The 27,483-nt window shown below is 34.7% G+C and overlaps 1 protein-coding gene across 2 annotated transcripts in view; it reads right to left on the bottom strand.

Moving 5' to 3' along the window:
• Nucleotides 1-25,648, bottom strand: part of LOC110021767 (carnosine N-methyltransferase-like) — an 81,690-nt gene extending 56,042 nt beyond the window's left edge. For both annotated transcript variants that reach the window (XM_020720392.1, XM_020720391.1), the window contains exons 1-6: nucleotides 25,499-25,648; nucleotides 15,204-15,276; nucleotides 14,918-14,961; nucleotides 7,819-7,861; nucleotides 7,379-7,612; nucleotides 7,088-7,234 (exon numbers count right to left, since the gene is read on the bottom strand). In XM_020720392.1, coding sequence (XP_020576051.1) covers nucleotides 7,088-7,234; nucleotides 7,379-7,612; nucleotides 7,819-7,861; nucleotides 14,918-14,961; nucleotides 15,204-15,276; nucleotides 25,499-25,593 — 636 coding nt within the window. In that variant the 5' untranslated portion in view covers nucleotides 25,594-25,648. The remainder of the gene's footprint in view (nucleotides 1-7,087; nucleotides 7,235-7,378; nucleotides 7,613-7,818; nucleotides 7,862-14,917; nucleotides 14,962-15,203; nucleotides 15,277-25,498) is intronic.
• Nucleotides 25,649-27,483: the final 1,835 nt, after the last annotated feature.

The following is a 27,483-nucleotide window of genomic DNA, read 5'->3' as shown; positions in this document are numbered from 1 at the left end:
CTCCTTTTTGGTGTTTTAGATGGATCAGTGTCTCTCTCTCACCTCATTTTTGTTCTTTTCTTTCCTTGCTTCTTGGTTCGGTTTTCGATGCTTATGTCCGATGCATAAGTGTCCAGGTATAGCCTTTTGCTATACGTGAAACCATCAAGCAAGGTCGCAAGTAGTCGTTTTGGGGCGTACGGTGTTGATGATAAAGGCACACCGAAGTTAGAGCAAAAAGATGTCATATCCTATAACATCAAGATCCATGCATTTGATGAATAATAGGATATGATATCCTTTACCGACATAAGTCTAGCGGGAGTTGGCTCGAACCTCCTCAGTGGGTCGGCGATCCTATGCCTGACAGTGTAATCGTCTTGTGGACAATAAAAATTGCCAAAAATCTATTTCAAAATATAAAATACATTCTTCCTCATAAAACAAAATTTGATAATCTTTTTTAAGATTTATGTGTATGTCAAAAATATGAATTTTAAAATATGTGTTTAAAATACATTGTCCACCTGACGAATACCTGTTTAGGCTGGGAGATAGCCCCCTAAGTGAGGTTCAGGACACCTTTCTAGACGAGTGGCGGGTTCTGTACATTATACATTCGGGTGACCGAGTAGCCTTCGTGGACCCTCGAGAATAAATATACAGCTGAGCCTAGTCCCATACGAGTGCTTGCGGTCCCCCTCTTCCGAATCCTTTTTTTTTCTTTGCTTTATCGAAGCTTTAAGATAGGGCACTCGTGTGACTTTTCTTTTTTTCGGCATTTCTCCAGGATTTTTGAGAATTTTCTTTTACTTGAGTCTTTTTCGTTGATTTTCTCGAAATTTTCTGTCATGAGTCGTTGCTACACTCTTCTTTGGATTTCCTGGATAACGTTTTCTTCCAAACTTCGCTTTTGAGATGCATTTAGACTTGTTATACTTAAGAAACAGCGGATTTCACGGGTGTACAGGTTTGCTTTACATTTTACAGCACTTCATTTTCTTGTTTCTGTCTGCTACTGTTCTTTCTGTACAGCATGTTATACTATTCTTGTTTCTACTTGTTACTGTTCTTTCTGTACAGCATGTTATATTTGTCCTATTTCTACCTGCTATTGTTCTTTTTGTACAGCATGTTATACTATTTTTGTTTCTACTTGCAACCGTACCGTACAGCATATAATACTATTCATGTTTTTGCGTACTACTGTTCTACATGCATCCTACTGTTTGTCCTGTCCTGCACATTTTATATTATATAGCTTTAAGCATTCCTTCTTTTATATAGGACATTTAGAGGATTACAATCATAGGGTCGTTTGATTTGACACCATAACTGGACACCCTAGCAAACTTCAACTCGTCACGTCGGGGAGCTTGGAGCTAGTACGGTGGGCAGCACGGCCATCTTCAATAGCAGAACATGTCTTCCCCAGCAAAACCATTCCTTTTCCTAGAAATCAAACAACAAATCATAGGATTTCGAGGTTGTTTTCCTAGCGCAACATAAATCCTCCACCTTTTCTTTAGTCATTCGTATAGCTCTACTGTACGATTTAAGCCCTAACTCGTTCTAGGTTCCGAGATTGTCGTCCGATACGATGTAAACCCTCATATCTTCTAGGCGACGTATGATCGGACAATATCACGCAAATATAAACTCTAATTAAATAAAATTGACAGGATGAAACACTTGAATAATTTCTTCTCAAATCTAAAGCCAAATCATAGGATAGACCGGGAAGTCACCACGGGAAGTCACCAGAGTTCACCGGGAAATCACCCGAGTTCACCTCCGGATCTGTGGTCTCCCCTAGTTTCTCTTCATTTGGATTCCTCAACAATGTTCCAGATTCGAATCTTTCCCCTTTCACACATCTTTGTCCGATTTTGTTGAAAAGTCCTATCCTTTTGACTTCTCTGAATATAGTATTCCCTGACTTTTATCAAGAGTTTTCTTAAGTGACTTCGGTCATTTAAGATGTAATTAATTATAAGGGTTTGCCCTTATAGAAAGTTTTTCCAAACTCAGTCTAAAATAAACCCTATTTAATTCTTTGTATTAAATAAGAGAACTTGTCGGCAAATAAAACGGTTTTGTAGACCAAACGGATGTCATATATTTCTTAGTTTATTTGATCGAGCCTCATCCTCAAGTCTTGTGTTTATCCCTCGGGATAGATACAGGATTTGAGGTAGAGCGCTCTTTCATTTAAACTGTGGAAAATATGAGGTCAGTTTGATTTCATATTATATATATAAATTAAAGTGTCCTCCCGAAGCGGGCAACGGGATTTCACTCCCAGCGACCGACAGCTTCTTACGGGCAACCCCCCAACTTTGACCTTTTAACTTTACCCCCTTTTAACGCCGACATTTACTCATACGTGCTAGGCCTCAAACCGAAGACATTGTGGTCAGAGCCAAAGCACTCAATCACTAAGCCAAGATAAGTTGCTTAACATGTTCATAAGCTTTAACATCATGTGATTATTCATTTGACAGATTAATCATTTTACAAGAAATTTCAAGACATTGTAAAGTCAATATGAGTCGAAATAGTTTTCCACTATTTCTTCAAATTTTGCATAAGTTGCCTAACCGCACCAACAAAAAAGATAAATGAAGTCTAGTTATGATCATATAGATTGTTTACAAACCAAACATGAGAAGCGCCTTGAAATTTTTTCTTCATTCTCACATATTTGTAGACTATCCATATAAGTCGCTAGGTTTTCATCACACAAAAATTATTTTCTAGATCTATAGTTTTTTTTTTTAGAGAGAGAAACTCCTTTACCATATACAAAGTTAATGCAAGTACTATTGAGTGCCCACGCTCTTTAGTAGCAAACATTTTTTGAAGCTGCTTATTTATTTCAATATTTTCCAAGGAGTTACTTCCCAAGAGAAATGTGTCATTAACAACATAGAAAAAAATTATAACAAGTACACTAAATAAAGATAACATTAATAACAGTGTTATTTTGTAATTCAAACCTCATAGATTTTGTTGAACCAAAATGAAGTACTTTTTTAACCTGTATATGGCCCACCTAAGCTTACATATTTTGTTCTCCTCCAAAGCAACGTAGTACAAGTTGATCCATATAGATAGCCTTAATGCTGCTTTCAAATAAAAAGCATTGTAGGCATCGATTTATGGCATAGTTCAACCTTGATTAATGGCAACGCATAGAAGAAGACGAACAAAAATAAATTAATCCGAGATAAAACCTCAAAGAAGCCAATTTCAAAATTCAGTGTATCATTTTACTAACGCTCAAGTCTTATAGCATTCAATGTATTCATCAAGATTGAACTTAATAGTACAAATCCAATAGCATGAAATGATTAACCACATAAGAGGGTAAAAGCAACTAACAGATATGTCAATCATCAAGAGCTCTCCAATTTCAATACCTATTATATGCTTCCATTTAGAATAGATGAAACCTCCTCATACTTTCCAGGAATAGAGAAAATAAAAAAAGGCAAAGTAAAATGACAAATAAAAAATGATAGATGATCAAATGACATAAAGGCACATATCGGGGTCAATATAAGGTCGTTTCACTTTTCATTGAGCAACAGTAAAATGTAGATCTAAGGGCTACAAATATTTAGATGTAGACAACTAGATGGAGGGAGATGCTTTAGTAGGAAATAAACATGCATATATATAAGCATGTAATGGAGGATGAGCGAGCATCATGGCTATATGTGATAGTCTGGTGGAGGATATAGCAGATCAGCACCATGATGGAAAATAAAGTGAGGGGAGTTGTCTCATGAAAGATAAAGCCAGCATATACATATAGTCATTATATAGCCATTTTGAGTATGGGATGAGTCCCAAAAAATGCACCCAATCACAAATAAGAAAGACAGTGGAGAAAAGCAATCGAAAATTGAAAGATTAAAATAAAAAGAAGATTTGTGGGTTAAAAAATAGAGAATGGAAGCAATAAAAATTGGCAAGAATAAGATAAAAAGAAGCTTTGTGGGTTAAAAAATAGAGAATGGATTAGGACAGAATACAATTCAAGTAGTATAAGATAGAAAGAGCATTCCACAAAAATGACTAACAAAATATATGTGAAACATTAAAGTGCGGCAATATCAAGGAAATGTTAATGTTTACATGCAACAATTCATTTTGTTGGCGATAAACACTAGATGCAGAATACCATTCTCATCACAGGAAGAACAAAAACTATAATGTATACATCCAAAAGCATTATTATTGTGAATGATTTTAATTAGGTGAAAAATTGAACTTTAATCTTTTAATAATTAATTTGAATTCAAAGAATATTTTTTATTGAAACTTCAAAAGGTAAACCCAAACAACCTAATTGTGATCATCAATGAAGAAAAAAATATCAGAAGCCAAAAGGAAAGTTATGAGACTTGGTCCAAAGATTGCGAAGAGTCAAAAGGTGCATTATTGTGTGAAGTGGCAGGAAAATGATAGAATATGATATTTACCCTATTAACAAGCTTCCAATTCAAAATTCGAAATATATAAAGGTGAATGAGGAATGCTCTGAGGGGGATGTTCAGTAGCATAGAAATTAGGCTGGATTTAAGGTAAATCCAATCAAACGTCGTAAAACAGAAAATTAAATCAAGTGCCCCATTAAATTCGTCTTTCTCTCCCTTCCATATATTTTTTGGATGCAAATCTATATATATTAAATCTAACTCTTTGGTGGATTTGACGGAGTTAAATAGGGAAGAAAGTCATGGCTATAAAAACCTGAAATAAAATGTCAAACACCTCAAATAGTTTTAATTGGATTTAACCTCAACTGAACCAAACAATATTCTGAATTTAATAGTACATAGATCTGATGAATCCAGATCAACTGGATTTCCTAAATCCTATTAAATGTAAATACTGAGTCCAACCAAACACCCCTAAGGATGGTAAAGAGGATGGACCATATGATAGTGCCATAGATAAAAGGAAATAGAAAATAAAGCAAAAAAGCAGCATGAATGATCTAATAATGCGACTAATATAAACACACCCACCAATTATCTAATTCATGATGAGATCCTGAAAGGCATGGTATGGAGCATAAAAGACTATTGAATAGTTATGAGACCAAGTTAAACAATTTATAAACAAAAAATTGACATAAAGTTGTTGAACATAAAAACATTGTGCCTACACTAGATTGACTGATAATTTCTGAAAGGCTAAACGAGAGCTATGGGCACTAGTAACAATGGGAGAGAGGCCAATGATAAGAGATGAAAATAATTGTTTATTAATAATCATTCAAAAGAATGCGAAAGTCTAAAACACAAATCATACTATAATAAATAGTTGCAACCAAGTCAATACATGAAAGAGAATATGGCAAAAATGTGCATCTAATAGTCACAAAAGGTCATAATTCTCTTGGGAAATTCTAACAAAACCTGATGAGATACTAGTGTTGTTTACTGGAATAGGTTCAATGCATTAGACATGCTTAACAACAGGTCGATAGTGAAAACTTTCCCAACAATGGTCAAAAGAATCTTGACGAAGTAAGAAATAGCTGCATCTGCAACCATGACCCGACACCTCAATCATTAAGCCCACGAGAAACATGAAAACCTCTTATCTAAAGGCAATGGCAACATGATCGTCATAAAAAGTGGAGCATGCAAATCCATAAAAGAACTAACGCGAGTGAAGGATGGTGTTCAATAAATAAACTCCACCGTCATTTGAGCTTGAACAGTTAGTAAGAACAGATGAATGCCAAAGTGGAACTCGACAATAATATATTCTTCATTATGGTTTTCTTTTGTAGTTTGATAAAGGCAATAGTGAAAAAGTTATGCCATTTTCCTTCAAACTACTCATAAATAGATTTTCCACCTTGTGGCAAGAAGAAATAAATTAAAAAGTGTAAACTCAAGAGACATTGATGTCCGGAAGGAAGGTGGTGTGCAGATAGTCCGCCATCCCTTTGGCAGTTTGCCAAAACATGATGATAGATGCAATAGTATGTTCAAAGCCCTTTAAGATCCACAGGAGAACAGCATATTTGAAAGTTGGTCATTTCGATATTTGGCAATCCTCATTCAAGAGGCCAAGTGTCAAGATGACTAAATTTCTCATGAGAAACTATGACAAGAAAGAAAACTCGTGACCGCAGAAGAAAGTTGGTACATTGAGTTAAACAAATGTATCAATAACAAATGAAAGTATTAATATATGGGAGTATAGTAGATCAACCCATTAATGCATTCCAAAATCAAGGAAAAAAAATAATTTAAGTCATCATAGATCTAGTTAAGAGAGTGAGAGTTATAGCTCCAAAGAAGACCAACTAGAATCGACTTAGAAGATCTATGTTAGCTAGCTAAAGTTGCATGTGAGAGTATAACATGCGATTATGGACTACAAGAAAGTGCTTGAGAAGGCAACTAGACTCAGAGGGTGAGTGCACGGTATTGGTAAGCAGGCTCCAGTGTGAGTGCATGTTGAGTGCAAGCAAACAGGGAGGGAGGGAGGGAGGGAGGGAGGGAGGGTGCACGTTGTTGGGGAGTATGTGGAGTAAGGATTGCAAGTTGAGGCAGAGGCTGGTGAGTTGTCAGCGAGCACAGGTTTTCAAAGGAAAGAGAGCAACTTTGAAGGGAGGAAAGGGAAGTGGTGATCGCAAGGGTTTGGAATTAAACATCGTTTTAAAACAATGTTAGAAAAAAAGACTATTTAGGCGTGCATTATTTACTAGATAAACCCTGCCCCCGAACCTAAAATTAAAATAGGGGAATAATTACAATGTTCAAAGGCAAACCGAATTAATATAAAATCACTCCAAAAATATAGACCTCTCAGAATACGATATTTTTCCACTTAACAAGAAAGCCAGTTCAATATTCTTAACTGTAAAATGTTCTACCAATGGACTATAATTTTTAGGAAATATGTTACGAAATATGTTAATCTATTATTCATCTTCTTTAATAACAACATGCTTTTACGTTTTTTTTTTTTTAATTCTATGTAAGCAAGGTTGAAAGAACATAATATACAACAAAATTTTTTCTAAAGCATTAGGATCTTAACGAAAGTATTCACTAGAATTAAAGCATAAACTTACATTTCCATTTGGAGTAGAATCATGGAGAGAAGCATCGAGATTACAAATAAGTTTGACTTTGTCCATACTTTCATCAATCAAATTTGTGTTTCCATTTGGTGTGTTCATGTTCATAACAAGACTGCAAGAACTTTCACTGGAAATCTCCTGTGGTTATCTACAGGGGGTCAAATATCTAAATGAAAATCCAGAACACAAATGAAAGTTATTCTGTTTTAGGAAGTCATTTCAAGAGCACGTTCATAAATTCCAATAGCAAGTAAATCGGGATTAAGTTTGTAGTTGAAGTACCTGTTTCTCGTTATTTCTATTTGAAGGAGTTTGATCACAACTTCCACTGCAACTAGATAACTCAGGCCCTGAAGCAATGTCTATACTCTCAGGAACAGACCCCTTCACATAGGCACTGTAATCTTGCATATGATGAGAAGCATGTGTGCAGAGATGACCGTTAGAAAAACGTCCTATATCACTGTGCCCATCGAAATCTATATCTTGACTCATGTCAAAAGGAGGATCAAATGCCTGCAGAGGTATTGTTTGTTGAGTCGCATTCTTAAGGTATCATTGTTATTCCCAAGCAATGCTAAGAACAAATAGATCAGAACATTATGAAAAAAAAGGGGGTAGTTATAAACTGGATTAAAAATTGGTCGCTGTTAGCACCGGCCACAACAAATTAACATATATTAATAAATAAAAAAAACTAAGAACAGAGAAGAAAGATTTACCTGAAGCATGTTCATGATGAAAAATGAATTTGCGGATATACACCTGCAAATACCTTCCATGTTAGCAGCATAGAAATGTTTTAGTTTTCCAAAAAATTAGACAAATGCTGACAACATTATGGAAACAGCAAAGTCCTAAGCCAATGGCTTTCTGCACAATAGATTTTGGGTTCAAAAGCTTCTCTTAGGGTCAGTTTGGCGAGGCGTTTATTGTGCAGCAAGGTTTTGAGCCGCGAATTCTATCGTTTGACAACAGTGGTGCGGCAGCTTCATTGAGGAAGCGGATGTAAACGGGGGCCGTGGGTTAACACCTCAGGTCCACATTTCTTATTTCATTTTTCCCCTCCCTACCCCCACGTCTCTACCCTAGCTTCTTCGCATCTCTGCCCTAGCTCCTTCGTGTCTCTACCTCTCTCGAGCCGAGTCACACTTCTCTATGTTGCCTCTCATGCGTCTCTGCCCTTAAGACATCTTCTCTCTCTCGTTTTTATTGTAAAAAGTGCTCTTCCCTCCTCTCCCACGGTATCCTCTATCATTTACATTTGCAATTTTTGGTTGATTTGAAATGTGTAGCTTTCTCAGTACATTTTGTGGCTTTCTTCTACAGGTGTAATCAAGTTTACTATCAGAAAGATGAGATTTTAGATTTTGGTATCCTCTACCATTTTTTTGTTGTTTGTGCTCTTTACTCTACTCGGTTTGTGACCTTAGGGTCTTTTGTAACTAGCTTTTTCTATTTGTGGCCCCTGAAATAAATGATTTTGAAATTTGAGAGCCCTAGAATGGCTGGAATTGGAACTTGTAGCATCTGAAATTAAATTTTTGTGACATATGCCGGTTTTGGAGGCCGGGAATGTCTTTCTAGTTTATGGTATCACTATATAATCTATTTTTAATTTTAGTTAGTTTGGGTTGTTTGCCCTCTTTCTCATATGCACGGTTTTGATGCAAAACCAAGAAAATAAATTTTCGGCTTTGAAAAATTGAATGAAGAATTTTCAATGGTGTTTTGTGGATGTTTTTTGAAGAAATGGGGCAACAATTCACTAGTTGGAATGGGCCGATTGGAGGCATTTGAAGGTCATGTGATGCTTGGAATTTTGTGGAGGTGATGTGAATGTATTCAAATGTTTCATGGTTTGTAGGTGCTATGACATCCATGATGTTCTGTAGGTGTGTTGGTGTGGTGGTGTGCAGGTGCTATGTGTGATATTGGTGTTGTGTAGGTGTTATGTATATGGGAGTGGTGTTGGTGGTGTGTTGGTGGTATGGCGGTTGAGTGTTGTGGGTGGTGGTGTGTGGGTGATATATGTGGTGGTGTGATGGTGTAGTGGTGGCAGTGTGTGTGCATGGAAGTGATGTGTAAGCGCTATGTGTGGCAGTCTATTGGTGTGGTGTTGGTGTGTAGGTGCTATGTATATGGGAGTGGCATTGGTGGTGAGTTGATGGAGTGGCGGTTGGGTTCTATGTGTGGTGGTGTGTGAACATGGGAGCAGTGTTAGGTGCTATGACATCCATGGTGTGGTGGTTGTGTGTTGGTGTGTTGATGGTGTGGTGGTTGGGTGGGGTGCTATGTGTGGGGTGTGGTGGTGTGTATACATGGGAGTAATGTGCAGATGCTATGTGTGGTGGTGTATTGGTGTGGTGGTGGTGTGTAGGTTCTTTGTATATGGGAGTGGTGTTGGTGATGAGTTGATGGTGTGATAGTTGGGTGCTATGTTTGGTGGTGTGTTGGTGTGGTGGAAGTGATGTGTGTACATGGGATTGATGTGTAGTGTGGTGGTGCGATGGTGTGGTGGTGTTATTTTTTGTGTGGGTGTTGTGTAGGTGCTATGTATATGGAAGTGGTGTTGGTGGCGTGTTGATTTTAGACGTTTCTTTTCTGTTATATTTTTCTAATTTTTGGAATTTTAAGTGACACTTTATGTTTTCATAAGGTAACCTTATATTATGTGTCACACATTTATGTTGTTTGATTCTTTTCATTCTAATAGTCGTCATGGTAAAGACAAATAAAATCGGTTCGTCAGTCATGTGAGTTAAAGAGGTGAAGCTGATATTTTATGATCTTTATCTTAAAGAGTTAGAATTGCAAAATAGGCCAACCACCTACTTTAATAAGGAAGGAAGACAGAATATAATTAAAAAGTTCAAGGAAAGCATGGGATGAGAATACGATAAAATGCAATTAAAAAATAAGTGGGATTAGTTGAAAAATGACTGAAAAATAAGGAAAGAGCTAAAGCGGGGATCTACAAGCTTAAGTTGGGATCCGATAAAAAGAACCATTGATGTGTCGAAGAAATGGTGGGTCGAGAGATTGGAGATAAAAATTTATGAAATGTTCAATCCTTCACATTTTTTTTCAATTGCATCATGTCATTCATCCATTAATTTGTAGGTCGTGTCAAATGCTAAGAAATTTAAATTCAGTGGCATTGACCCTGAGGTTGAGGAAAAGTTGAATCATATGTTCAGTGGAGTCATTGCCACAAGAGAAAATGCATAGGCCCCAAGCGAAAGAGGGTTTGCTGGCATATCTGAGCATTTAGATATCATATAAACCGCTGACTCCAATGAAGGCCCCAACCCTAACCTCAATGAAATTGAATCAACTAGTTGACCCAAGCATCCTAGATTTGAGAAAAAGTAAAAAAAAAGGTGCAGTTTTTGTTATAAGCCAAATTTCACTATTAGTTGCTTCATGCACCAATGACCCTGGTACAACCCAATAACTTTTATAAATCAAGTCATGCGAATTCTTTCAGCAACTCCAAAAATTTACGAGGACATGTCATTTTATTTGTTCTCTATTAAGTTGCTTCAAGATCCAAGTCGGAGAGAGTTTTTTATGCCAATGACTTTTGACCGTAGGATCAATGACTTACGTTATTTCCAAAACAATTGGGATGCATATATTTTTTTTTACTTGTTGGACACTACATGTTTGATATTTATGGGGACATTATTTGTACTACTCGCAATATGCTTGAGTTTCATTACTTATTGGGCGTTTTATATTTGATCTTTATGGGGTTATTTACATTTCAAACTTTCGTTATCATATTTTTTATAATGCATTTTCAAGCTAATTCGGTATTATTTATATGTGATAGCTGCATAAACAATGAATAGCATGGATAAAAAAAGGCACAGAAGAACTGCAGTTGTGTTATGCTAAATGTATAAGTATTACAACTCATATATCGCTCACTCACCTTGCATGACATCCACATACATAGGTGATATATAGATAGGAGAGTTTATTGGTCACCATACAAGATTTAGCAATACGTTCCGTATGAGAGCCCGTATTCATTGATCTGTTAAAAGAACTGCATAGAAATCATGGATTTCATGACTCCTCTAAGATGACTTCTAGAGAAGTGTTAGCAATAACCCACTACATTTTATCACAGAATGAATCTATAAGATGAATCAAGAAAGCGATTCTAGCATACATCAGAAGCAATCAACAAATAAATTTTAACTAGGTTGAATGCTGTGATCAGCTTATCATAAAAAATTATTAAACCCGAAGACCCAGAATTCCAAAGGACCCCCATAAGGTCTCACAGGCCAACATTACATGCCATGTTTTAAGATAGATAAATGTGTTCGTATTTTCCAAAATTTACTTAAACACGGTAATTTAAATACCCATTATAAATGCTTTAAAATTGTGTTAGGGCGATTGAGGGAATGCATGTGGATGCATGAGTTTCAAACAGTGAAAAGATTACATAAATCGACGATGTGGTTTACCAATACAAAAAATAATGGTTGTATACGTTAGCATGTGATTCACCTTTGTTATGGTCGGATGAGAAGATAGTGCACACGACAGTCACATATTTAAATTTGTAATGTGAAGTCAAAAATACAACTTTCCGAATTCACCCCAGAATTCACTTTAATATGAATAAATTAAATAATATTTCAGTGCAATACTAATGATTTTAATGATATCAGAGAAATTTTATTTGGTCGATGTTTGATATCCTTCACAAAAAAGATTTCTCAAACTATTTCCTGATACCAAATACTACATTCTTGATATTGAAAGAGCTGGCAATGTTGCTCGGAATAGTAAAAAGATGTTTAACAAGAGACACTTATCCTTACGCGGTGTTATCGAAAGAACATTTAGAGTTTGGAAAAAAAATGAGTTATTCTGCGAAATATGCTCACATATCCGTTCAACAAACAAATGCAAATTATGGTTGTCATAATAACTCTCCACAACTACATTCGGCGGTATTCTTCGCGTAATATCATTGACTTCAATAGGGTAGAAGAAGATCATTTGCATGCCCCTGTTGAAGTATATGAATATCACTTAGAACAATTAATATCACAGGCGGAAAGTGATTTGCCTGAGTCCTATACCCAAGATGGGGAAGATGTTGGAGAGATGATGGAGTTGAGAGAGCAAAATATATATGTCATTGTTAACGGATGAAAGAATGTTGTATGTTCTTTTTTTAATTACTTTATATGCAACGTGTTGTCAGAAGGCTTAATATTTTTATTACTTTATGTGCAAAGGTTTATGAATCTCATTTTAGTGCAAATTTATTTTCAGTTTTTTTGCATGTATTACTTCGTGTATTTATTTATTGCATGTTTTATTTTTGATTTTGAGGTCTATGATGAGACATTTGACCTTATGAGTTCTTCTGGATAACCTATATGTTATTATGGGATCTTGACACGTATGAAATCGCTACTAAGGCAACCAAATTCCCCTCTTTTCCAGTCGTATGCTGGTTGAGGTTCTTCTAGATGGCCTTTATGGTGATGTCTCTAAGACACATACGAGCTGAGTATTATGTGGCTTAAAGTCAACTAAAAATCTTTTTTCTTAAATGTCTATTGTATTCTTGAAATGACAGATTATTCGTTGGTTTATATTTTCTGCTCTGAAAACTCACAATTTTATAAAACTTTAATTGAGTATTTGTATTATTCTTCATTACTAATATTGCATCTAATAGTCTGTTCTTTGTGATTCCAAACCTTCCGAAAAAATGAGCTCGAGGACTTCTGGTGTCATTAGAGCATTGTACTGTTACTGTGGACTAGTATTCTCTGCTTACTTCATGACAGTAACATAGTTATGAGAGATAATTTTACAGGTGTCCAAGAAATAGAGCAGAGAACTGTGATTTCTTGAGGTGAGTGAATCAGTTTGATGATTTCACCATCGATAATGATCAGGCATGGAGAATTTCGTTGAAGAAGAGATTATCTGATGACATTAATTATTTGCATTTTAAAAATAATATCATGATAATGTTACTTGTTATTTTAATAGTTTTACTTTTTATTTTGATTGTTGTGTTGCTACTTAGTGAGGTGTCACTTTTATTATGTAATATTCAAATTGGATATCTTTACTCATGAATGAAATGTGCAATCAGAACTGATTTTGTTATAAACAGCACAATACTACAGAGGGAAAAATGTCATTTATTTATAAAACAACTGTAGCACAGTTGTAAAATTGCACAAAACAAAAAAACATACAACTTTCCCGCAGCAACTTCCTGACACAGCTACTACGCAGCAGTTGCCCCAAACAGAGCCTTAGTCATGACTCATGGCAAGGCTTAATTCTTAATTCCAACCACAAAAAAGTTAAAGCCTCTTGTATATCAATCATGTCTTCCTTTAAAAATATACCATGAATGTTTGCTGTATTTCTCATGGATTAAGCAGATGCTATCAAGCCTTCCAAGTCTAGTGGAGACAAACAACAGACCTTCCACATAAAATCCTATTTTCAAACAAAACGGAATAGCAAAAGCACCAATATCAGGTTAAAACAAAGCATTGTGATTTCGGCCAACATCGTGAAACCCTTTATTAAAAAACTAATGTTACATCCCCTGAGAGGCCCTCCTACCCATTATTAGGCTAGCACTAACTGATGTGTACATCCCAGGTTTTTCCAAGAAACCAGTAGTACAATAAATAAAACTAAATTTTCAAAATATAAATAAATGAAGTTTTAGCCAAGTGCAACAAAGAAAATCTGGGAAATAAAAAAAATAGAAATTCCTATTATTCTTTCAACTTCCTTCTGTGTGCACTATGGCATTATTATTATGCAAATCTTAGAACGTGTTCTCTCTCTTTGGTTTCTTGAGTTGTGAAAGTTAACAAAAGAATCATAATTTCCATGAGGAAACATCTCCCTAGGTCCTTCAAATCAATCTAACGATAAGAGTGACATTGCTGATCACCGGATTGACTAAAACTGTGTCACAGTAAAGTAAAAATTGACATATGCTACTTGCTGTCAGAAACCTATCCGCCTATGTAACAACAAAAGCGGTGAATCAACATATGCCTCAGTGAATGCCTCTGTTTTTCCCTGGAAATAAACTCTTCGATGAAAGTTTTGCCCCGCCCAAATCCCATGGCAATAGGTTATGGTTTTAGGGTGAGGATGTGATGCAGAAGTGAAAGCGGAAGAAGTGAAAGAAATTTCAATTGAAATGAAATCTCTAGTCAAAGAAATGGCTTATAGAACCGTTTAAAATAGATTTTAATCATTTCTTTGACCTGAAATGAATTGCCACAGAGTAACTAGATTTAGATTTTAAAAGTTGACCTATTTCTTAGTTACGGAATTTCAGGGACCATGGTGAGAGGAAATGAATATATGAGAACAAAATGTGCCCTTGGAAGATGTAAATAGCAAGCTATAGTCAAAGGATCAAATCGAAAAAATTAAATGCTAGTTAGACTTACTGGTACCTAGCCGTTATGAAAATATTGAACAATGATTTCAGAGGCATTATAATTCAAACCCAAATATAAAAGGAATTCCAATCACAACACTCAACCAATACTAGTAAATTTTCGTTGTCAACAGAATGTGCAGAGAACTTTCACACAAACAAACCAAATGCTACTATTAAGAAGAAAAAAATAATAAGATTACATTATTAAAGCCTCATTTTTAACTATGAAACCTTTTAATATTCAATACGAATGCAAGACCGCTAATCTTACAAATAATAAAATTCTTGAACTAGTTTAGTAAATGAATGATTAGTAGCATACAGTTTTAACATAAGAATTTAATTACCGTCGAAACCTTTGGAATTTTAGCGGAAGATGAGAAAGAAGTCCCTGCCAAAATATTAAGTAAATGGTGTGAGAGATCAAGAATGGTGAATCATAAATGGCTGCATAGAGATCATCTAACAAGAAATGTTTATTGTTTTAGTGAACAAAGAGGCCAAACAACAAATTTAAAGCATGGGCAAGTTTAAGCTGGAAATTTCGAAGGAAATTTGTTGCCAAGTTCAAATAAGAATAGGATAAATGATTATGCTTATAACCAAAACCACTCTACAATGTCAAGTACTCACCTTATGCTCACGAGAGAGCTTTCTAAATGACCTTTCATACCTCTTGACATCCTCCTCTGCGGCATCAGCGTAACTGAACCACAATATTTACATTTTTAAATTAAAAAGAGATGCAACAAAGAGTAACAAGCAAAAAAACAGAAATAAGCACCAAAAAAAATTAACAAAAATAAATATTTCCTGGAAAAACAACTTGAAACGGGCAACCTAATTTCATTCAACTTTATTAATGCTCCTTCCAAGCAAGTTGCTATTTTAGGTTCTAAATTTTATAAGGAAATCCCTCCGAGCAACTTACCACAAAGGTGACAAAAGATAGGGGCATGAGATAGACACTGTAAAATGACATGGCACGAGGATGATATTTTCTTATATAAATTACTAATATAGAATGTGTGATCAAAAAAGCAAATGTAAATATTTTTTATATCTAAAAAAACGCCCAATTTGAATACGCAATCGAAACATAAAAATATTTTTTAGTCAATTTCCATAATAATGTAAATTTAACAATTTTCCATGCAAATCCAAAGCAATTCAATCCTCCTATCTTCAAGAATCATCTTGCAGTAACAACTAATTTAGTTAGAAGTATGAATTGTAATTTTAATATTTGAAAGAAATGTAGAGATAATACAGAAGTGATTAACAATTGTCCTTGTATTTCTTCCCTTCCACAAAAAATAGATAATGGCATGGATCACTATTACATTTTTGTTATTGTGTAATTTGTGTTCAAATGGCTCATTTCACAAAAATTATTATGCTTTCCCTTCCACAAAAATGTCATTGTATATACGTTTTTTCTCTTGAACGCCATTAATTTCATGTTAGCTTGTTTGTCCCACAGTCAAAATGAGTAAACCTAAAGAATCCGAATCATCGACCATGTGGGATAAAGAGACCACCCTGACATTTTGTGAACTTTGTGTGAGGGAAGTCGAGTTGGGTAATAGGCCGACCACCTATTTCAATAAAGAAAGTTGACAGAATCTAATGATTAAATTCAAGGAACTAACCGGAAAGGATTACAATTGGATGAAACTAAAAAACAAATAAGATCAATTAAAAAAAACTGAAAATTTTGGAAAGAACTCAGAAGAGGATCAACAGGATTGGGTTGGGATTCACTTAAGTGGGCAATAGATGCACCAGATGAATGGTGGGTTGAGAAGTTAGAGGTAAATACATACTTATATTTGCTTTTTGCATTTATTGCATTTTTCTAAAGATTTTTCTAATAATTTATCTTTTCTATTAGAGGTAGTGCCGGCAGCCAAAAAATTCAAACTTAGCGGCGTTAATCCAGTATTAGAGGAAAAGTTGGATGGCATGTTTATACGTGTTGTCGCTACCGGAACTCATGCTTTCACCCCAACTGATCAAAGCTTTGTTGGTTTAACACATGACATGGAAACCGAGCACATAGGCGAGTCTGGAGGTCCCAGTCAAGTGCATATAGATGTTCAATCAACCGGTGGGACAAAGCGTCCCAGAGCGGAAAAGAAGAAAGTTGGAGCTGTAATTGTCACAGGTTCCATAGAGATGCTATTTGAATCCTGCAAACCGAAGACTGCACCACCAACACCAACAACAAACAACTGCTCAATTCAGGAGTGCCTTAAAATCCTAAATACATATCCCGGTTTGCAAACATATTCTATATGACGAAGGAGATATTTCTTGATCTGCTTAATGAACTTCGGAACCTTCATGGATTACACGACTCATTAAGAACAACTGCCAGAGAGGTATTGGCAATTACCCTGTATATCTTATCCCAAAATAAATTCATTAGAGGAGCTAAGGAGCGATTTCAACATTCCTCGGAAACCATCAGTAGATATTTTTCCGTGGGTTTAAATGTGCTAGTAAGTCTGGCATACAAGATAGTAAAACTCGAGGAACCAACGTTTCAAACCATTCCCACATAAATTGCAAATGACCCTCGATACATACCCTTTTTCAAGGTAAGTTCCCAACATAACATTCATTTTCAAGAAAAAAATTTATTGATTTTAAATGATTTAGGGGTACTTTATAAACCACAGGATTGTATTGGAGCTATTGACGGAACACACATCGATGCATGGCTGTCTCCTGCAGAGAATGTCATTTACATCGAACTGTGTGGATCTCCAACACAAAATGTCATGGTCATGTGTGATTTTAATGTGTTTTACTTTCGTGATGGCTGGATGGGAAGGTAGCGCACACGATAGTCGTGTTTTCAAGTTTGTTACTAGAAACCGAGCATATGGGTTCCCTTAACCTCCTTTAGCAACGTATATTTGAGAAATAAATTTCGTTATGTACTTCCATTTATAACTAACATCATGCAACAGGTAAGTACTACTTGGTCGACACCGGATATCCCTTACAAAGGGGGTTTCTTAAGTCGTATCCAAATACAAAGTATCATATCCCAGATTTTGAAAAGTCAAGCAGTTTAGCATATAGGAAGAAAGAATTATTCAATAAAAGACATTCATCATTGCGAGGCATAATTGAACGATCATTCGGAGTGTGGAAGAAGAAATGGATTATATTGCGTGATATGCCTACTTATCTATTTCTGAAGCAGGTCCAGATAGTAGTGGCCACCATGGCACTACACAACTTTATTAGAAGGCATCCTTCAGAACTGATGCAGAATTTGACGTGGTTGATGTGGATTTACTGCAAATTCCCCCCGAAGCAGACGACATTAGTGAAACATGTTAAGTCATGTATTTTAAATTTTGGTTAAACAATTACGAATGTTTGCAATAATCATTTATGTTAATTTTGGTTAAATTACACGAAAGCATAAACATTGCATGCCTTTTTTACATGTTAATACATACACTTTGTTCTACATCTCAAAGTTGATTTCCTTTATGGTTGTAGTATACTTCAGTAGAGATGGCTTTATGTGGGTAATTATGGCTCAAACTATATATTGTTGTTTTTAATAGCAGCTCATCTCATACTCACATCCAAATATTACTTTGTCCCCCATTGATCTGTTAGGCTATTTGATAACATATCCGCTTTTCTAAAGTAATGAATGAAATGGTTATAGAGTTATAGAATTGATGCAATGTCTGTATTGGAAGGCTATGGTATTTTAAGTCCAGTAATGGTATTTTTTTTATTACTGTTGGAATTTTTTATAATGGTTGCTGTTGAGATACTTCTATATGGACACTTCACATTGCTTATGAGATACTAGTATATGGATACGTCTATATGGATACTTCTATATGGATCAAGAATGAGAATGGTTATAGATTTGGGGAGTAAATGAGTGGGAGAGTTATTTTTTTTTAGCTATTAAATTGCTTCCCAATTCTACATTCAACCATACATGAGTGGGAGAGCTGTTTTATTACAGTGATGTCAGGGTAGTACATTGTTTGCATCAATTGCTATGCAAACAGTACGTTGTTTGCTTTAAAGTGATGAGCTATTATATTGTTATATTTGAGCTATTAAACCGGATACAGCATATTGTCTCATTGCAGCTTGGATGGCCCTACTTTTCGGGCAACCGCTGCTTATTGTTGGTATCTTATTGGCAGTTATGTTCTTTTGCTTTACCAGCATTTTTGTTCTTTTTGCTTTACCTGCCGTTTACCTTCCGTGGGATGTTATACCTGCAGTTTTGTTCTTGACTGACATGAGCAGTATTGATTCAAAATTTCCCTACTCTCATTGCTGCCAGCTAGTGGTCTTTCACTGGTGTTGGATTAGATATGTTCTTGACAACTTCTTATGAATATGAGACTAGAGCTGAGGGAATGATCCCTGATTTCATAGTTATCGAAGTAAACAAAAATATTACCACTGCAACTAAGAATGTTAATCAATTGCTACAAAACTTTAAAGAAGTGCCTTTAACAGCTTTATAATGAATTGCAAGACCAAGTTTAATATATGTGATTTTCTGTAAACAAAGATATTACCTTTAGCAATGAAGTTTTTAATTAGAATAGGGAAAATTGCTTAGATCACAAATTTTGTTCTGGGGATTAATAATTTATTCCTTTTCAATATATGCTCCTTTAATTTTATCAGATCAAAGTATTAATTTTTTATTTATTTATCCTACATCAACTTCAATTTGATGATCCTGAATATTAAGAACTTTTTGAATTGGATTAACTTCTAGCCGTGCACTATAGCCTTTCTGAAAAAAATTTTTATGCCTATCTGAAACATATTGCTGGAAGTAAGCATTTAAATGGTTTAATACCTTTCTTCAGCAACCTGAAGTTCTTTGGGTTGCATACATCATTTACGTGTAGCAGTTATCAGCTTTAGGCATTTGAATGGATTGGTACCTATATGGGTTATATTTCCCGTCTTTATGGATGTGTTGGCTGCACTTCGAGGTTCTCATTTCATTTCATGAGCTACAAGTTTTTCATTATGAATGAATGCTGACATTTGCTGAGAATTTTAAAGGAAAGCTGATTTTTTTTTTTTTTTAGTTACCTGAAGTTCTTTGGGTTGCTGCGACCATTTATGTGTAGAATTTGCGGTTGTTTTATTAAGAAATCTATCTTATTATCTGTTAAAGTGATAGACATTTGCTGTGAATGCAGAAAGTTTAATTGTTCTCAGCAGTGGCCATGTAATCAAAGCCTCAACCATTTCTTTCTTCAGCAACTGTCTGTATGAATTTGTATCTCATTATGAGCTGGAGTTTGTATGAATAAATGCTATGAATTTGCAACTGTCTGTTGCTGGTTCGGTTATCCTGTGTTCTCCTGTTGTTAATTCGGTTATCGTGTGTTTACATAAGAATTGTGCTTCACAGTTTGTTGATAATTCTGTGATGTAGTCTTTTGGGTCTCACTATAGTGCAAGGATGTTATATATGGCTGCTATATATTGTTGCTATATATGGGTCTTATGTTAACATATGTGGTATGGTAAAAATAAAGTTTTTAGATGAAATAGAAAGTACCTGCTGCACTTTGATATTTCAATTGTTCTCACCAGTGGGCATATGATCCAAACCTGAATTTTTTTCTTGCTTAAGAAAGTGGCAATATGTTGGGTGTTTACTGTTTTATACCTTGAAGTTAAGACATGTTCTTCTTCCCTTCAAATTACCTACTGCTTCATTTGGATATTTGGATTCATGAAGTTAGCTTTTTCAGAAACAAAGTAGCCTATGGTTTCAGTTGCTCTGTTGGCCTTACATAGGAATTCAGATGTATGTAAATAAATCTCAATGGTGATGATGCAGGATCTTTGGATGGCCTTTATTCTTAGGTAACCAGTGCAGCCATTACCACTGGGATCTTGTTGGCATTACGTCTGTTGGCATTACAAAGTAGCCTATGGTTTCAGTGGTTCAGTTATCCTATGTTTTCCTGTTGGCATTACACAGGAAAATTTTTTGTACACATCCTTTCTGGTTTATAATTCTCATATTCTATTCCAAGTGAAAATCTTTTTAATTTGATTGAAACATCCTATTTTTGGCTTAAAATGAACTGCTTTCACATTTGAATTTATGGAGCAAATGATACTATATGGCTTTCTCTACCATAAAAAAATATTTTTTTACTGCTAAATTGTAATGATTTTATCGAGATTCGAGATTATTGCGGAGCAGGTTCGATGGCCACACAAATTTTTTTTCGACAACTGTTACTTCCATATTTCAGTAAGTATATTTTCTATATTTCCTCAATTTTTTGACTGATTTATTGTTCTTTTCATAACTGCGGGACGATGACTTCCAAATATTCAGGGAAGTTCGGGCAGTTGATGTGTCGGTGCGGACTACCGACCTTGCTACTCACGTCACACCAGCCACATAGCTATGGGAGACAATTTTACAGGTGTCCGCAATTGGTACAAGGACAGGAGGACTGCACTTTCTTCAGGTAGGCCGACAATGCGTCTGTTTCTATGTTATCTCAACTTGACACCGCGGCTCAAAGTTCGTCGGTATCAAAATTTAAGAACACCGCTTCTGATTTGAGTGCTTCCATTCCTACAATATCCCAGTCGGACAGGTTTGCTCGGGATTCTGGAGTGTCAAAGCTGGGCAGAATGAGTCGTGATATGCTGCTACATTTTAAAGTCAACATTATAATTTTTTTTTCTTGTAATTTTGACATGTTACTTTTTCTTCTTTTTTCTTCTTTTTTGGGTCTCATTACAGTACATATTAGTGTGTTAAGGTGTATTTCACTTTTGTTTAGGTAAGTGTACTTCTGTGATGTGATTTGAAATATTTTAGTGATATAAATATTTTGTAATTTCATGTCTTAACATTTGAACTTTAATTTTTATAATATTTTATATTTTCATGTTCTTCAAGCTTCACAGTTATCTCCCCTTTATGATTGCATTAAAAAGGTTGATAAAGTTGTAAAACAATTTGCAAATAAGATGTTTACAAAACGCACGAACCAAATAACTAAACAGCTTATCTGGAACAGAGGCAGATTAATCATTTATCCAGAATCAGTTGTTCTCAAAACGCAATAACCAAACAGTAACCAAACAGTCAGTACAGTCAGTCAACTTATCCGGATCAGCTGGTCATCAGCAAATTATCAGGATAAGTTGTTTATCAGTATAAGCTGGATAAACTGCAGCTGCCCCAGACAGACCCTAAGTCATAAAGATTGAGAAAAATCCCTTAAAATCAAAAAAGATCAATATATATATGCTCGTTAACATAACTCATCACTAACTTAGCATCAAACCAATTAGTCACTTAATTTTGTTTAGTTGTTTGCGTGTAAAAAGTAGAGGGTTGTGTTAGGTAATCGATAACTAATGTAAAATTTGTCAAAAAATCATGACATGAATCATTTAAATCCTTGTGTAAATGCTAGGGCGTCCTCTGAAAGCGACACGTTATATGACTTAAATACAGTGAAAAGCGCAAAGACCATTACATCGTCGTCAGGTGTAGTGTCAAATAAGCAAAGGTTCGCACATTACGAACAGATGCAGGTAAAAAATTTGGTCCATGAAACTGATATTAGGATATGATCTTGGAATATGGGTACTTTCACAGGTAAAATAATAGAATTAATTGATATTATGGCTCATATAAAGATAAATATCTTATATATTCAAGAAACTAAATGGGTTGAAGAAAAGTCAAAGGAGATTGATAGCTTAAGATTTAAACTTTAGTATATTAAGAATCGCATTAGAAATAGTATAAATGTTATTCTAGATAAGAATTTAAAAGATAATATAGTAAGAGTTAATAGAATTATAGCTCTAAAGATTGTTGTTGATACTAACATTTTTAATGTTATAAGTGCTTATACTCCTTAAATAAGCTTATATATAAGTTTAAAAGAAATTTTTCAGAATGACCTGGAAGAATTAATACAAATGATATCTCTTAAATAAGGAATATTATTGGAGGAGATTTAAATGGACATGTTGGTGGAGTTGTGGAAGATTTAAGAAATATTAATGGTAGCCAAGATTTTGGAGTGATTAATGAAGTAGATGGAACTATATTGGATTTTGTTTTAGCGTTTGATTTTGTTATCGCTAATACTTCATTGAAGAAAAAAGATGATCAAGGTATTACTCATATGAATAAATATAATAAAATACAAATTGATTATTTTCATATGAGAAAAAGATATCGTCGAGAGTATTAAGATTGTGAGGTCATTCCAAGTGAAAATTTAAGTACTCAATAATGATTATTAGTTCTGCATTTTAAGATGAAGAGTTTTAAAATAAAAAACACAATGAAACATTGTCATAAAATTATCTAGGAGCACTAAAAAATACAAATAAAATTATTTTTATGAGTAAACTTCAAAATTTAAGGATTTGGGATATTCAAAAAGAAGTGAATTCAATGTGAGAAAAAGTAACTAACACTAACAAACAAGTGGCAAAAAGTGTACTTAGAGAATCAAAATGAAAAATTTTTATAAATAAAAATATTTGGTGATGGAATAAAAAATGTTCTAGAAAAGGTAAAAAATAAAAAGTAGTGTTATAAAAATTGATTTAAATGAAAAATCTCAAAAAACTAGGAAAAATATAAGGTAGCCCGTAGGGAGACTAAGAGAACAATTTGGGATATTAAAATTGTTTTCAGTGATCTTTATAATATATTAGATACTAAAGAGGGTGAAAAATATATGTATATATTAGCCAAACAAAGAAAAAATAAAAGTAAAGATTTAATTCAAATTAAGTGTATTAATAAAAATCAAAAGGTGATTTTCTTAAAAAAAGATATTCAACATGGGTGGGCGAGTTATTTTGATAAATTTTCAATGAAGTTCCAAAAAATATGATCGGCCTTAATGATCTTAATATTATTATTATTAATAAATATTTTATTTTTACCGTCACATTAGTAAAAAAGAAGTTTATGAGGCTTTAAAGAAAACCAAAGGTAGAAAATCCGTAGGACCTGATCATATCATAATTGAAGTGTGAAAATATTTACGAGATTTGAGAGTTTTTTGGCTTACTAAACTCTTTAATATTATTTTAAAAACTAAAAGATGTCTGAGAAGTAGAGGAAGAATATTTTGGTCCCTATTTTAAGAATAAAGGGGATGCACAAGAGTGTGCAAATTTTAGAGGAATTAAGTTGATGTGTCATGCTTAAAAATTCTGAAAAATGATGAGTGAACATATTTTAAGACGTGATACAAAGATTTCTCATAATCATTTTGGATTTATATCGAACAGATCTACTATGAAAGTTATACATGTACTGAGAGGTTGGATGGAGAAGTAAGAGAGAATAAAGAGGATCTACATATAATTTTTATTGATTGAGAAAAAACCCTTTGGAGAGTTCTAGAGAAGAAATGTGTTGATATGACATATATTCAATTCATTAAAGATATGTACATTAGATTTGGTACTTGTGTTCGAACAGAATAAGGATTGACCAAGTATTTTCCTATTTCAGTTGGATTACATCAGGGATCGGCTTTAAGCCCATATCTTCTTGCTTTAGTTATGGATGTTCTTAATGGACATTTACAGGAGGATGTACCTTGGTGTATGTTGTTTGTTGATGATATCCTTCTTGTGGATAAGACTAGTAAAAGAGTTTAGAAAAAGCTTGAAGTATGGAGGTCTACGTTGGAGTCTAAAGTCCTTCGTTTGAGTAGATCTAAAGATGAATGCATGGAATGTAATTTTATTAATAGTAGCTCTAGTGACAAATCTGTAACTTTGGGTGATTAGATCATTAAAATGTGTGAATGTTTTAGATATCTCAGGTCTATTATTCAAAGTGATGGTGATATAGATGGGGATGTTATATAGATGGGGATGTTATTAGAAGAATTCAAGTTAGTTGGTTGAAGTGGAGGAATGCATCGGCCTATCGTGTGATAGAAAAGTATCGCTTAGACTGAAATTAAAATTTTATAAGATGGTAGCGAGACCTACAATGACGCAGAATGTTGGCCTATGAAAGAGAAGAATAAAACATTAAGTTTTGCTTAGATGAGAATGCAAAGGTTGATTAGTGGCTTGACACTTAGAGCCAAAAAGAGAAATGAACATATCCATGATAGGGTTGGTGTAGCTCCACTGGCGAACAAGATTAGAGAGAGTCGTCTCAGATGGTTCGATCACATTAAATGTCGACCATCTGATGATCATGTTAGGTGAGTGGATGTTTTAGATTCAACTTGTGTTAAGAAAGGCAGAGGTAAACCTAAAAAGACTTGGGCATTTTGTATAAAAAATGATATTAATCTATTAGAGTTAAATGAAAATATGATACAATAGGACACAATGGAGAAAAAGGATTCATATAGGCGACCCCACTTAGTGAGAAAAAGGTTGGTTGTCATTGTTGTTGTCGTGTGTGCTGTGTGAGAGAAACTAAAGATACATGACATGGACATCATATCATAGCAGCGCAACAAAGTTGCTCTGATCCACAATTTCCTCAAAAAACCATTCTTCAAAATCCCAAAGACAATAATCAAGGATTTCATTAGAGAGATTTTTGTGGCATTGTGTAATGCAGCAACCCTTTTTAAGAAATTAAAAAACTAATTCCGGTAAAGTTGACTAAACATGATCTTCTGATGGATCACATATTTACTTATTTACACAGCCAGGCAATCAACAGAAAATTAACAATAAATTAATTTAGTAATTAAAGAACTCACAAAATTATGCATTGCAGGCAAGCTTTGTGAAATTAATAAAAAGAAAAGAAGCGAAATAGGGACAGCATGAGTTCCGATGACGATTACGTGACACTAGATTAGGGAGCAGTTAATGGAGGAAAAGATGAATATTGGCTTGCTAGGGTTTACTTGATGTAGGCGCTGATGATTCGACGGAGTGACTTGATCTCGAGGGCTTCCTCGAGCCTGCTATAGCGCCGCTGCAGCCCCTCCTCTCGACTCATCGATCGCGTTCAATCGACTCCGATGGCAACTCTCGAGCAGCCAGCTACGGTTGGAGGAAAACGATGGTGCGGTAAATAAAGAACAATGTGCTGCAATTACATAGGGAAAGTTACAAATTTACCACACAATTATTATGGATTTACAGATGTACACCTAAAGTTTCATACTTGTATTTATATCTCCTTGCTATAAATCTGTGCATAAAATAGTATATTTTGTTACAAATTTACCACACAATTATTATGGATTTACATATGTACACCTAAAGTTTCATACTTTTATTTATAACTCCTTGCTATAAATCTGTGCATAAAAGAGTATATTTGACTTATACAAAGTTAGTAAAGTGATGTTTTTTTATATGATTTTAAGGATTTGAGTTTTATGAATGTATATATTAAAGTATAAATCTTAGATATGCAAATACAAGAATGGTGTGAAATGTATGAAAATGCACCTTTAAATAGATGCAACATAATTTATTAACATAACTAGCATTTAAATATTCATATTTACATATATATATATATATATATATATAACATTTAAATCTTTAATAATATATCAAAATCAGATAATTTATTGACTTTTAAAAAATAAAATTTATCTTTCAATGCATAATGTTGTGACACCACAATTACCACTACTCGATATGGTATAACATGTATGGGATGATGGATTATATTAAGTTGAGTATGCAACAGATTATTTACCCTGGCTCAATTTGGAAGAAATATTTTTTGTGTGTTAAATTTTATCACACAAATTTATTAAGTAATCAATAATAGTATAAAAAATAAACTCAACACCACATCACATATTTTTTTATGTATACATCAAAATTATTTATTGTATACACATAACATGTCAACAAGAATCTCAAAGTCATCGAACGGTCCAGTATAGCGATCTGACAATCAGAGCATCTGATTGAATGAACATGAACCGACCAACCATTAGTAATCGAGCGCTCAATCAGAGTCGGTCAACATGCGATGTCGAAGGACTGCATCGGTGGATCACGCCTGTAGCCTCGACCACCCAAGCTACTTACAAGGGCATCTCATCGTAAGTAGTCAACCAACTGACTTTTACTTCTGTCGGCACAGTCGTCATTCGACCGGTCGTCTCAATCGACCGAACCCAAACTAGTTGGCAGATTAATTACCATCGTGTTAAAATTCTAATTATAAAACAAATTTGGTAATATATTAACATGAATAATTAGCATATCCATTGTATTAAAGATGATTTCTATAATCATTCCAACATTTCTATAATTGTAAAGATACGCATATATAAATAAGGGGCAAAAGGACGAATAAATAGGCATCTCTCCATTTCTCTACGTGACTTCCTCAATTACTCTCTCTCTCTTATCTGCATTTTCTCAGCTCTAACTCGAGGTGTATTTTTACAGAGTACAATTTAGGATTCAACATTCTGAAATGTGGTTCGGTGAGCTTGGAAATGCCCCAAACAACAAGCAGAGTCAAATACGAAAGAGAAACCACTCAAAGATATGTAGCATCCATGGAGTTCAACAGAGAAATGGTTCATCGAAACATACAAGAAGATGTCCAAATGTTGAGAACACAAATTATAGACCAATTTGAGGCCCTCCAAGCGGCTCTGACCTAGAGAAATGTCCATTCAACACCCTTGGAGGAAGAGTCTTGGGTAACTCGCCCCCAGACCCCTTGAAAATCCACCAATACCCAACTAATAGACTAGTGATTAACCAACTGAAGGGCAGGCGGACTCCCTGCATACTGACGATGTGGGGTCTACACTGATGGTTAGACACAGCGAGGATCAAGGGGGAGCGTTCGCCAGGCCGATGATTGGCACAGCCTTCTCTCATAAAATCTGGGAGACCATCGCCCCCC

Source organism: Phalaenopsis equestris, unplaced genomic scaffold (genome assembly GCF_001263595.1).
Source record: "Phalaenopsis equestris unplaced genomic scaffold, ASM126359v1 Scaffold000144, whole genome shotgun sequence".
NCBI lineage: Eukaryota > Viridiplantae > Streptophyta > Magnoliopsida > Asparagales > Orchidaceae > Phalaenopsis > Phalaenopsis equestris.
The sequence above is the reverse complement of the archived record's forward strand: the minus strand, read 5'-3'. Positions and strand labels throughout refer to the sequence as shown.